Genomic DNA, 14,482 nt, shown 5'->3' with positions numbered 1-14,482 from the left:
AAGTAACGCAATTTCCATTATTAATTTGATTGCAAGCCCTTTCATTCAAGATCTAACTATTAAAATAAACTATTAAAAGAACTGTTGAAAATCTGATCAATCGGTTCATCGGTGGCAGAGATATCGTGCGCATCACTAACGCTACTGTACGGAAATGGTTCGGTATAACGGCCGCAAATTAATCCATTTTTGAATGAAAATTTGAATGAAGGCAACATTCTTTACCATTGTTTTGAGTATGGCGTGGACTATATACCTAAAAAAATCACGAAAACATATCAGTGAGCCTAAAGATATATAGTCCATTGATCTGCAAATCAGTTGGAAAAGCACAATCTGCATTCACTACTCACTCCAAATGTTTGCCGGTAAAGATATTTCCTAAAGAATTTCATTTGGAGAATCTAAGTCTTATGGAATAAATTAAAAATCTTTTTCCCGGGATTCCCGAATCCCGGGAATGAGAAAACACAATTTCCCGGGAATCGGAAATCCCGGGAAATCCAAAAATCCCGGGATTCCCGGGAAATAAATTCCCGGGATGGAAGCTCTACTTCATTGCACAGCTTTACGTCCAGTTTCGCCAGTGCTTCCAATAGGCTGTAACCTCGTGCGTTGGTCAGCCTGCTACCCCACTCCACGACCCAAGCGTTGAAATCTCCTCCTATAACAACCGATTAACGAGTCGGTTAATGCGTCCAGCATTCGGTTGTATTGCTCTGGTGTCCACCGTGGAGGAGCATAACAGCTACACAAGAATACGCCGTTTATCCTGGCGATCACGAAACCATCGTGTGTGCTATCCACCACTTCTTGAACAGGGAAACCGCCCATCACTTGGATTGCCGCCATTCCTGCACTATCCACCACCCAGTTACCGTTATCGGGAGGGACGCGATACGGCTCTGCAATAATTCCAACGTCGCACTTCATTTCTGTTGTTGACTGCCACCACAGTTGCTGTGCAATGTTACAATGATTGAGATTGAGCTGGGTAAACACCATCTTTATTGGCCTGCCTTCGCCTTTTTGTACTCTGGGCATAAGAAGCGTCCCGACATGTGGTCTTTTCCGACCTCATTTGTGCAGAGCAAGCACTTCGGTTGCTTTGTGCAGTCTCTAGCAATGTGTCCCTTCTCCCCACATTTTCTGCACAGATCAGATCTATCCGGGCCTCTACAGTTTCTTGCCTGATGGCCAAAACCCAGGCATCTGAAACACCTCTCCATTTGTTTAGTGGCTCTATGGATCAATCGGAACGAGCACACCGACCACCCGATTTTGATCTTACCGGTCGACATAAGCTTGTTGGCTGCGGTTGGCGATAAGCGTATCACTGCTATCTGTGTGCCACTGTACGCCTTCCTCAATCTTATTGATATCTGCTCCCTCTCCAGGTTTCCTTGCTCTATTAGCGCGCTTCTCACTTCGTCTTTCGTTCGGCTTCCTGAACTAATGCTCTCACATTCGCTTCTCCTCCCACCGCTTCTGCCACGAGTTCCCGGTAGGCCGAGCTCTTGATCAATGGATCTTTCTTCAGCTCGAACAGCATTTCGCCTTTCTGAGTACGCCTGGTTCTTATTACGTTCTCCCCAGCTCCTTCAACTTGTGATCCTCTCTCACCCTTTTGAGGATCGCAGCATACGTCACGCTTTCGTTTACTTTGGCGTGGCCGAAGGTCTTCTTTCTTCTTTTTCTTCTTTTCCTCCTTTTCTTTCTGTTTTTTCCTCCTCTCTTCTGCGGTTTCTACGGTACGCCATTCACTCTGCGATTGTCGGCTTTTTTGCTGTCCTTCACCGACCTTCCTGGGCCTCTTCGGTTCCTCCTCCTCTCCTGGCGTTTCCCTTATTCTTTTCACAGGCTTCTGCTTCTTCTATCACTGTGGACTTCAGCGCCTTTTCGGCGTTTTCAGCTCGCTCTAGTAACGCCATATGTTCGCATTCGGCTGCTGCTACGGCGGATTTGATGGTAATCACTAGATCCTTGATATGTCCGTGCACGTTGCCCTTGCTTTTCACGAATTCGTAGAGTTCTTCAATTTTTTTTCCTCAACTTCGTCACTTTAGGTAACCCAGACTGCTGGTCTTCTTGGGTAACGCTTGGTTTCGGTGTGCGCACCTGAAATCCTAGCCTTCCTTGGCGTCCAGTTGGTTTGTTGTTTTTGTTGATTTTGTCTTCTTGCATGCTTTTTGGGTCCCAACTCCAAGCCGCTATCTACGCCCGTAATAAGTAGCCGCCTCACATGATCCCATGGTTACCTTTGCGAGCAGCGAGGTCGCATGCAAGGGTTGACGCGGTCCTTCATGGTGTACCGCGTTCAGAGCCGGATCAGCGCTAGTCAGGAGCCTTCAACGGAGCCTACTTGCACCAGCTAAGGTGGCGGGTTTCGAACGTACTTGGAGACCTACCAAAGTTTTACTGGGACGAGGGACAGCCAGCACCATCAGCCCACTCGCCGTATCGGGGAAGTGTCACCCATCCTTACTAGGGTAGTGGAATGGCGTGGCTGTCGGTCCGTAGATAATTTCGATGAAATCCTTATTCACATCCGTATTCTGCCGCCAGTATGCCGTAATTAGGATCTTACTGGTGTCGATCCTAATGTGCCGGTTGGCACTCCCGTTGGGTAAGGGTGCTTTATGCTAAAGTCTTGGGTAAAACCTTAGCGGAAGCGGCACCGACTCGCTTTGTCGGAGCTGCATTCGGATTTATATGGCTTTTTCTAGAGGTTTGGCAGAGCCCAACATTGCCTTGCCCCACCATATCCAAGCAAGACTCCCCAACTCGCAGTAGCTCCGGGGGGGAGGGGTCGTTAAGCCCCTGAACTTCTGTCCTCCTGTCCCTGCTGCCCCCCCACTGTGTGCGTGTGCGTATGTATGTGTGTATGTATGTGTGTGTCAAATAAAGTCACTCAATTTTCTCAGAGATGGCTGAACCGATTTGCACTTAGTTTCAAATGAACGGTATAACACTCCCATAAGACGCTATTGAATTTTTTGATGATCGGACTTCCTGTTTCGGAGTTACGGGAACTGTGTGTGATCACACAGCATTGTCCCATATAAACTGGTACCCCTATGATGTCCGAATGATGTTATACGCATTCAAATACGTTCAAAATAACTTGGATTTGCGGATCCAGATCACTAATGACCATCTAAAAAGGTTTGACCACATTTGCCACCTATGACGATTCTTGATGCACTTGGGGAACTCGCCAAGTTCATAAGCTAATGTCACACATATTTCTAGCAAACTCTTAACCGATTTTTACAAACTTGAGTTCTAATGATAGGTAGAATACTCCAATTGAATGCTATTGAATTTCATTCGGTTCTGATTTATGGTTCCTGTGTTACAGTTTAGTTATTTCGATCACATAGGAATTTCTCATATAAACCGGTACAATCGTAATGCCTCATAGGTTAAAAGTCTATTGAAATGAATATAAAATTACTTCGATTCGCAGGCCTAGATAACTGATGGCGAATCAAACATTATTGGAATACATTGTCCACTATCGATAATTCCGTCCCGGGTTCTGGGCATATTGCACACTGATAATATAAATTCGTAAATATAATGAAATCGATCATGCAATGCACGAATTCATTCGTCGTTTTCTGCAACGAAGCATTTGCGTGCATTCTACATAGTAGGTTTCGTTCATTTCATGAACAGGAATGGCCGCTTGGTAAACGAAAGCTTTCGTAAATTTTACACGTTTAATGTATACTGCACGAATGTTGAACGTTGATAACGACATTATTTTTCATGAATGAAGCGAAATGTGTTGTTTATTTTAGTAAACATGTGTGTATATTACGAACGATTTCGTTGCTCGCACGAATTCATTTCGTTTATCTTAGAAAAGTGTTCGTATTTATTATCCTCTTATTGTTTTCAGTTGATATTTTGAGATCGATGTGTGACAACATCGATTCTTTTTTAATTTAAAAAATCGATATGGCCAAATCGATTCTATTGTGATACGTAGAAATGGCCGCTTGATGAACGAATGTTTTCGTAAATTTTACTTATTTAGTTTACATTGCACGAATGTAATCGTTGATAACGACATTATTTTTCATGAATGAAACGAAATGTTTCGTGTATTTTAATAAACGTTTATGTATATTACAAACGATTTCGTTTGTGGCATTCGATCTTTTAGGATCAATGTTTGGCAGCACCGATTTTTTATTAATTAAAAATATCGATCTGGCAAATTCGATTCTATTTCAACTTGCTTATCATTATTGAGGACTAGAAAGATTGTGGTGTGAAGAAATGGACGCTTGATGAACTAAAGTTCTAGTAACTTTTACTTATCTAGTGTACATGGCACGAATGTTGTTAACGACATTATTTTTCGCGAATGAAACGAAATGATTCCTTTATTTCAATAAATGTTTGTGTATATTACGAACGACTTCGTTGGTCGCACGAATTTATGTCGTTCATCTTAGAAAAGTTTTCGTATTTATTATCCTCTTATTTTTTCGTTCGATCTTTTGGGATCGATGTTTGACAACACCGATTTTTTTTAGTTAAAAAACATTACTGGCAAAATCGATTTTATTGTGGTATGAAGAAATGGTCGCTTGATGAACGAAAGTTTTCGTAAATTTTATTTATTTAGTATACATTGCACGAATGTTATCGTTGAAAACGACATTAATTTTCGTGAATGAAACGAAATGTTTTGTTTATTTTAATAAACGTCTATGTATATTACGAACAATCTCGTTGGTCGCACGAATTCATTTCGTTCATCTAAGAGAAGTTTTCGTATTTAATAGCATATTTTTTTGACATTGCTCCGGCAGAGAAAAACTCAACCTTATTCATACAAAACCAACGAGCATGCGATGGCTCAACTGAATCCGTACTGCTCCGGATTCTGGATCAACTGCAAGCGTAATAAAAAATAAATGTGTTTCCATAGAACTACGAATGATTCATCGTATGCACGAAAAAATCGTATATTTTATGAAAATTATCTGTACGAAACTAATACATAGCGGTTTACGAATATATTCTATCAGTGCAGAACTGATCGATCATGACTGAACCAATTTTGACTAACCAGTCTCAAATGGAAGTTATAACATAAGTTGGGTGTTGGATACCCCATCCACCCCTTCCCCCTCCTTCCTCATCCCCCTCTCTCAACCCCCCCCCCACCGACCAGAAGGAAATATCACAATTATAACTCATGCTGATGTTTTGTTACGAAAAATTTCCTATCAAATTTTGCTATAAAGTAGAAACCGTTAGGTGTTAAAATAACAAAGATTCTAACATAAAATTCTCTACGAATATCACATTTATAACAAACATTGAAAGCAATATAACACGATCATAACAACTTGAGATAGCTTAGTTGACCCCAAGATAGCTTGTATTACTTATTGTATAATGTCAACGATTTTAGCTTGCACGTCTAAAAATAGAATACGAAAAAAATAAAGCATCCATTAGAGCAAAAGAGATTATAACTACTAGAGGACGCATGTCGCTGTTAACACTGAAAATTTATCATCTCGCTCTTACATATGCTAGGCCCATTACCCGATCAGAAAGAAGTAACAAAATTATTACAGACTGAGTTACTTTGTTATGATAACAAGTTGTGTTATAACTTTGGTCTCGTTAGTTGGTAAAATAACAGAAAACATAACAGAAATTCTTCTAGTATATATCATAAATACAACCTGTGATAGGCTTCTATCAGAATTATAACAAAATTTGTTAGGTTCTCCCACGGCCAAAATAGCTTTTATTACCTATTATATAGTATCAACGAATTTAGCGTGCAGGTCTAAAAATAGAATAAAATAGAAAAATATAGCATACATTAAGGCGTTTTTCGTTTGGAAGCAAAAAGCTTCATGCAGCAAAAGCTTTTTATAGTTTTGTCAAATGATTGCATACATACTGGCTGATTGTTATTATGAATATATGACACGCTGATTGTTATTAGTGGATATAGCGATTTGAACCTGGGTATTCTGAGTTTTATGTGGATGTCTCCTGCATGAACCAACGACGTTGCTTTCGACCGATGTTTAATATTCTCCGCATTCGTCAAGGGCAAAATAATTATAGATGCAGGAGATGTTTCCAGAACGCACACATTGAACTTTGCCAAAGCAAAGGACTGTTTGTTTTCCTTGTATATTACGCTTTGTTTTCATACAGTTTTGCTCACTACTACAGCTGCCTATATTACGGTAGACTGAATAACTTTATAATAACTTTTCAGATTAGGAAAGTGGGGCTATTTTTAGATTCTAAATAGTGCGCTTCGGTGCCTTTCTTGTACGTTAACATGATTTACACGATTTTTAGGAATAATGTCGATGCGATATGGTGCGATATAACATTTAGCGGATAATTTACCTACATTATTTTACGGAGAATACGACAAATGATACTTATGATTCCGAATAAATTCAAAGAAACAAATACCAAAGTTTTGAGGCTTGCATTTTGAGATTTCAAGTAAAGTCGCTTTTGGGATTTGGTTATTGGCATTTTTAAAATGGGGAAGATTAAGCAAACCAGTACAATTATCTCACATCTAATAAATTCGCAGAAATACATTTTTTTTACAATAGCTCAATCTATCAACTGCGAATATCATAACAGATAGTCATAAAATTCGAGAAATTGTTAAGGATCCTTCGGTGTGACGTATTTTAGAACATTTCATGGTTTCTAAAATACATTTTCTTTTCTAAATTTTATTTATTTAATTTATTTTATTTATTTATTAACAGATTAAGGCCGAAGTGGCCTGTGCCGTATACAAAAGATTCCTCCATTCCACTCGGTCCATGGCCGCGCGTCGCCAGCCACGCAGTCTGCGAAGGGTCCGCAAATCGTCTTCCACCTGGTCGATCCATCGTGCTCGCTGCGCGCCACGTCTTCTTGTACCGGTCGGATTGCAGTTGAGAACCGTTTTCACCGGGGTATTGTCCGACATTCTGGCTCCGTGCCCGGCTTACCGTAGTCGTCCGATTTTCGCGGTATGACAGATGGGCGGCTCCCCCAAAAGCTGATGCAACTCATGGTTCATTCGCCGTCTCCATGTGCCGTCTTCCATCTGCACTCCACCGTAGATGGTACGCAGCACTTTCCGTTCGAAGACACCAAGTGCGCGTTGGTCCTCCACGAGCATGGTCCAGGTCTCGTGCCCGTAGAGATCTACCGGTCTAATCAGCGTCTTGTAGATGGTCAACTTCGTACGACGGCGAACTCTGTTCGACCGAAGTGTCTTGCGGAGGCCAAAGTAAGCACGATTTTCTGCCACGATGCGTCTACGAATCTCTCTGCTGGTATCATTGTCGGCGGTCACCAGTGAGCCCAAGTACACGAACTCTTCAACCACCTCGATTTCGTCCCCACCGATGCAAACTCGAAGCGGGCGGTTCTCATTCTCTTCTCGTGAACCTCTTCCTATCATGTACTTTTTCTTCGACGTGTTGATGGCAAGTCCGACGCGCTTGGCTTCTCTTTTCAGTCTGATGTAGGCTTCATCCATCTTCTCAAAGTTTCGTGCAATAATATCAACGTCATCGGCGAAGCCAAGTAGCTGAACGGACTTTGTGAAAATCGTACCACTCGTGTCGATACCTGCTCTTCTTATTACACCTTCCAGCGCGATGTTGAATAACAGACACGAGAGACCATCACCTTGCCGTAACCCTCTGCGTGATTCGAAGGGACTCGAGAGCGTCCCTGAGACACGTACTACGCACATCACCCGATCCATCGTCGCCTTCACTAATCGCGTCAGTTTGTCCGGGAATCCGTACTCGTGCATAATCTGCCATAGCTGATCTCGATCGATAGTGTCGTATGCGGCTTTGAAGTCGATGAACAAATGATGTGTGGGCACATTGTACTCGCGGCATTTCTGCAATACTTGACGAAGAGCGAACACCTGGTCCGTGGTAGATCGTTCGCTCATGAAACCCGCCTGGTACTGCCCCACGAACTCTCTTGCAATTGGTGATAGTCGACGGCATAGTATTTGGGAGAGTACCTTGTAGGCGGCGTTCAGCAGGGTGATTGCTCGGTAATTACAGCAATCCAGCTTGTCGCCCTTTTTGTAGATAGGATACACGACACCTTCCATCCACTCCTCCGGTAAAATATCCTCCTTCCAAATCTTGGTAATCACCCAGTGCAGCGCTTTAGCCAGTGGCTCGCCACCGTGTTTTAGTAGCCCGCTTGGTATTTGGTCAACCCCAGCGGCTTTATTATTTTTGAGCCGGCTAATCTCCTCCTGGATTTCTTGGAGATCCGGAGCCGGTAGTGTAATGTCTTCCACGCGTGTTCCCAGGTGCGTTACCGTACCATCCTCGTCGTCTGCTGCCACCTCTGGATCACCTCATACTGGTCCGTGAGAAGATTCCCGTTTGTATCTCTGCACATGTCGGCCTGTGGTACGTGGCCCCTGCGCGAGCAGTTCAACTTCTCGTAGAATTTCCGTGTGTCTTTAGCGCGGTACAGCTGCTCTATCGCTTCGCGATCTCGGTCTTCCTGCTGGCGCTTTTTGGTCCGGAAAACCGAGTTCTGCCTGTTCCGTGCCTGTTTATATCGCGCCTCGTTCGCCCTCGTGCGGTGTTGCAGCACTCTCGCCCATGCTGCATTCTTCTCTTCGACTAACTGCTCGCATTCGCCGTCGTATCAGTCGCTTCTTCGGTCCGGGCCCACCGTACCTAGTGCAGTGGCTGCGGTGCTACCTATGGCGGATCGGATATCTCTCCAGCCATCTTCAAGGGCAACTGCGCCTAGCTGCTCTTCCGTTGGTAGTGCCACTTCCAACTGCTGCGCGTATTCTTGAGCCACTCTGCCATCTTGTAGCCGCTCGATGTTTAGCCGTGGCGTTCGGCTTCGACGAGAGCTATGCACTGTCGAAAGTTTTGAGCGCAAGCATACTGCAACCAGGTGGTGGTCCGAATCTATATTCGCACTGCGATAAGTGCGGACGTTTGTGATGTCCGAGAAGAATCTACCGTCGATTAGAACGTGGTCGATTTGATTTTTTGTTACTTGGTCCGGTGATCTCCAGGTGACTTTGTGGATATCTTTGCGAGGGAAGAAGGTGCTTCGGATTACCATTCCACGGGAGGCTGCGAAGTTCACACATCGTTGGCCGTTGTCATTTGATACGGAATGCAGGCTGTTAGACCCGATCACCGGTCTGTACATTGCCTCCCTTCCTACCTGTGCGTTCATGTCGCCGATGACAATTTTCACGTTTCGCAGAGGGCAACCGTCGTATGTCTGCTCCAGCTGCATGTAGAACGCTTCTTTCTCGTCGTCGGGTCTCCCTTCGTGTGGGCAGTGCACGTTGATGATGCTGTAGTTGAAGAAACGGCCTTTGATCTTCAACTTGCACATCCTTGCGTTGATCGGCTGCCATCCGATCACACGTTGGCGCATCTTGCCCAGCACTATGAAGCCGGTTCCCAGCTGTTGGTTGTACCACAGCTCTGGTAGAAGGTAGCCGCTCGATGCCCGCTTTTCCACACCTTCTGTCCCGTCCAGCAAAGTTCCTGCAGCGCCACGATATCGATGTTGCGGGGGTGTAGCTCGTCGTAGATTATCCTGTCACATCCTGCGAAGCCGAGCGATCTGCAGTTCCATGTTCCGAGTTTCCAATCGTGATTCTTTATTCGTCGCCTGGGTCGTTGCCGATTGTTCTGGGTCGTATTCTCTTCTGTATTGTTCGTTATGTGGGTTTTTTAAGGGGCGGCTTCCCGATCAAAATGAAATAACAAGATTATAACAGAACGCAATTTGTGTAACATATTGTGTTATAAATTTGGTCTCGTTAGTAGTTAAAATAACAGAAATTTATAACAAGTAACAACGTGAGATAAATTCTTGAAATATTTCTGTTATGTGTTTCTGATCGGGTTATAGGGCCTACGCCAACCACCTGTCTCGCCGGTGGGCCATCGTGCCAGGACTGCTTAAGGTCCCACCTGGGCACCAGGACAGGTTTACACCTTCCGAAGAAGGGTAACCCCCCCTTCCCTGCCAGCATACGACCAAAGTTCCCACCGGGGTTGGTTACCCGATCTTCACTAAGGTTACTCGTATCCCAGTCGACGCCACGAGGAGGCCAGGGCTAGGAGTTACTGGGCAGGAAGCTAAGGACCGCAAGTGGGGTCTATTTTATGCCTTCAGGTACAAGAGGCTTACGCACTGCCCAGTCATTATCGATTTAATTTATTTAGGAGGAAACTATTCAATATTTTTACATTAAAGTTTTAGCTATTTCAAGCATTATCTAAAACACATATTTAAATTGTAACAGCAAACAATAATACCAGCTGGGATGTGTATATATTCAGAGAACGCGCAAAATCAGATACCCACAAACTGGACAAGTTTCGGTTGTTTATGAAAAACCCGCATAAATTGGAAAAATCGGACTGAAGATCCTCGAAGATCCTCAAAATTCATAAAGGTATTGTGGAAGTATCTTGATTATTACGAAAATTTGTTAGTTGGATGTTTTTTTAAGACGAACGAAGCACCATCGAATACAACGGAAACATTAGTACATATGCGCATTCAAAGTAATTGTCAGTTCATTGTAAATGTCAAACTATCTTAGGTGGAATGAAAAGATACAACAATCTCAAACTCAAACTTTTTTATGCGGGGGTTGAAATAAAAAATTACAATGCTTTGGTAATTCGGAGAACGCGCAAAATCAGATACCCACAAACTCGGACTGAAGATCCTCGAAGATCCTCAAAATTCATAAAGGTATTGTGGAAATCAGTATATATCAAACAGTTTTTTAGTTCTGAAAATTCGTTTTCGCAATATGCACAATTAATTGATAGAAAATTATTTATAGAATCATTTGACTAAACCATAACAAATAGTTTAAAAATGCTTTTTTATTTGAATCCGCGTTTCTTTATTTCATCTGGAGTGCTTGATACTTCCTGCATCTTCGTTAAAATAAGTTTAATATGAAAATTATATTCTTTAGAATACTTGTTGATAACTTTGCGATTCCAAAACTTTTTGAATAATGGCTTCAACATTGAAATCGTAAGCCACATATTCGAAATTGCGTGTCAAACGAGTGTCTCAGAAAATAGGTAATCTCTTAATCAAAATACAACCAAGTAAGTTAAACACCTTATTTTCAAGTTTTCCGACCTCTTGCATCTAAAACTTATCTATTCTCAAAATCGTGGAAGTTTGTATGTCCATGTGGAAAATGCAAATATAAGGAAATCAACAAAAACTTCGAAAATTTGCTTCAAAAAGTTGAATAAATACGCATAAAAAGAGGCTTCAGCGTATTAGCAAATAGACGATCATTGGTGTAATATAACAATCATTCACAGTTGATCAATTGATTTGTTTATTGGGGCTTTAACCAACTGGTCATTTGCCCGCTTTACAGTTTACAGTTAGTGTTCAAAGATAATTGTGAAAGAATATGTAATATATTATAACATCATCGTTATATGCGTACATTAAAATCATATTAGCAGTTCAATGATATCACCAGAAGATATAATCTTGATATAAGTTTGCTTGCCTTGCTGATAGGGATATCACAAAAATAACACAGTGAGTAATAAATATCAACATGAGATATAAATTTGATATATTTCTGTTATGTCGTTCTGATCGGGATAGTTTGACACATATTGCCCCGGGTACACACATGTCAAAGTAATGGGATACAATATGTTAGAGCGAGACCCCATGTTTCAGTCCGTGAATACATGGAGACAGTAGCGCTTTGCTCCCACTAGTAGTTATACAGTTAACTCTCTCTATGTCGATATTGAAGGGACCATCGACATAGGGAGAGATCGACATATAGAACACAATGATTTTCTTAGAGACAACTTTTCCTTCAGGACATCATAATACATACCAGGAAATGAATATAGATGCTCGTTATGGGGGGAGTAGGGTTGTAGACGACGAGGTAAAGTGCACGCACAGTGCTAAACATCAGGTTTGCTGTTTGAGAAGGAAGCCTTTATTTGCGGTTTATCATTCTGCCCCACATGTAGGGGAACATGGGGTGACTTGACCAGGTTTTCAGCTAAACCTGCATAAATCTCTAAAAAAGTTTTCAATCCTTCCAAAGTCATTGAGTGTGAAAAGGTATTGTTCGTGTTCATGATTTTTTGCGGAATTTTTAATTTACTTTTTCAAAAAAAGATTTTCGAGATCGAGCTAGACTTAGCCAAGGCCTGGGGAGACCTGAACAAGAAAATTTTGAAAAATCAGAACAAAAAATAGTGACATAAATAATACTGTAAACCTTTTTTTCTATATTGTCGAGGTCCTTAGGTAGCAGTAAAAAATATAAAAGGGTTGCATTTCATAAATTTCAACTGTGTTTAATGCATTTCCTTTTAAGGATTAACTGTACTGCTGACATTGCATATTCACACGTCATGAAATCAGCCATATTACTACTAATTTTGTTTACTAGTACATCTAGTAAACATCTTGACTGATGTTTGATGTGGGATTTTTTTGTGACATGATTAACACTAACAGTAGATAGCATAGTAAATATCAGAAAAATTTTATCTTTCCTCGGCTTATTGCCACTTGGTCATGTCTCCCCAACATTAGTTATTGCGTTCAATCTCGTACAAGTTTTAGTAATAATTATTTTAATGTTCCGATTTATGTAAAATCATTTCACTAGTTCATAAAGTATAAAATAATGTATGAGTACTTTAGAAGTAATTATTAGGCGAGTAGATATATCCACACAAAGTTTGATAAAAACTACATCATTTAACGCAAATTTATTTAATACGGAATCTTTTCTATAAGGAAATAATTTTTCATTCCAAACTTTTAAAATTACCTTAACGGACCGAAACAAGTATAAAAATATTTTTGAAAATTTTTTAATAACCGTCATTGCCAATAAAAGAATTCTGCGCTTGGTCAAGTCTCCCCATGTTGAAATTGTTTTGACCAGAATGATTTCCGTGCTACAGAAGGCTGCATTTTAAATATTTTTATAGCACGTTAAAGTCAAAATTTTGACCCCAAAAATGTATAATTTCTATAAAACCTTGGTATATGCAGATTAAGATGTATTCGTTTTACAAAGTCTCGTAGGAAAACATTGAATATACACTTCACCCCAAATCATGTCTTTACTGCCCCTACATGCAGAATATTGATATAGAACCCTAATCGCAAGTTTTCATTTCATAATGTATATGCTTTGTGATGTCCTGAGAGAAAAAAAAATCACACATCGACATAGAGAGAGAATAATGCTGGCAAATATAAAGCTATATACATCGAGATAGGGAGATATCGAGTAGAGCTTCCATTTCCCGACGGTTTTCAGCTTCAGGAAATAAATAATTAATATCCCGGGAAATCCCGGGATCCCGGGAATACAGAAGAAAAATAGAAAGGTGAATGTTTCTCATGAAAACAAAAGAATAAATTGAAAAGTTTTCAAACCCGTACCATTATTCTTTCTCTATGTCGATGTGTTTTTTTCTCTCAGGACATCACAAAGCATATACATAATGAAATGAAAATTGGCGATCAGGGCGCTAAGTCCTATATCAGTATTCTGCATGTAGTGACAGTAAAGACATGATTTGGGGTGAAGTGGATATTCAATGTTTTCCTACGAGACTTTGTAAAACGAATTCATCTTAATCTGCATATATTGAGGTTTTCTAGAAATTATGCATTTTTAGGTTCAAAATTTTAACTTTAACGTGCTATAAAAATATTTAAAATGCAGCCATCTGTAGCACGGGAATCATTCTTTCGTGGTCAAAACAAGTTTTAAATTAGGGGAACATGGAGAGACTTGACCAAGCGCAGAATTCTATTATTGGCTATGACGTGTTCTATTAGGTTCTTAAAAAAATTCAAAAATATTTTTATACAAGTTTCGGTCCGTCAAGGTAATTTTAAAAGTTGGGAATGAAAAATGCTTTCCTTATAGAAAAGATTCCGTATTTAATAAATTTGCGTTAAATGATGTAATTTTGTATCAAACTTTGTATGGACATATCTACTCGCCTAATAATTACTTCTAAAGTACTCATACATTATTTTATACTTTATGAACTAGTGAAATGATTTTCCATAAATCGGAACATTGAAATAGTTATTACTAAAATTTGCACTAGATTGAACGAAATTGTTGTAATGTTGGGGAGACTTGACCAAGATTTTATGGGGAGACATGACCAAGTGGCAATAAGCCGAAGAAAGATAAAAAATTTCTGATATTTACTATGCTATCGTACCTACTGTTAGTTAATCACGCCACAAAAAAATCCCACATCAAACATCAGTCTATATCTTCTTGTACTAGTAAACAAAGTTAGTAGTAATATGGCTGATTTTGTGAAGTGTTAATATGCAATGTAAGCAGTACAGTTAATCCTTAAAAGGAAATGCATTAAACACAGGT

At 40.7% G+C, this 14,482-nt stretch overlaps 1 protein-coding gene across 1 annotated transcript in view; it reads right to left on the bottom strand.

The window, feature by feature from the left end:
* Positions 1-1,793: 1,793 nt before the first annotated feature.
* Positions 1,794-14,482, bottom strand: part of LOC131696400 (uncharacterized) — a 62,515-nt gene continuing 49,826 nt past the window's right edge. The window contains exon 2 of the mRNA XM_058984945.1: positions 1,794-2,010. Within this exon, the coding sequence (XP_058840928.1) occupies positions 1,794-2,010 (217 nt within the window). The remainder of the gene's footprint in view (positions 2,011-14,482) is intronic.

Source organism: Topomyia yanbarensis, chromosome 1 (assembly GCF_030247195.1).
Source record: "Topomyia yanbarensis strain Yona2022 chromosome 1, ASM3024719v1, whole genome shotgun sequence".
NCBI classification, from domain to species: domain Eukaryota; kingdom Metazoa; phylum Arthropoda; class Insecta; order Diptera; family Culicidae; genus Topomyia; species Topomyia yanbarensis.
Note: the sequence above shows the minus strand (reverse complement) of the source record. Positions and strands in the feature narration are given on the sequence as shown.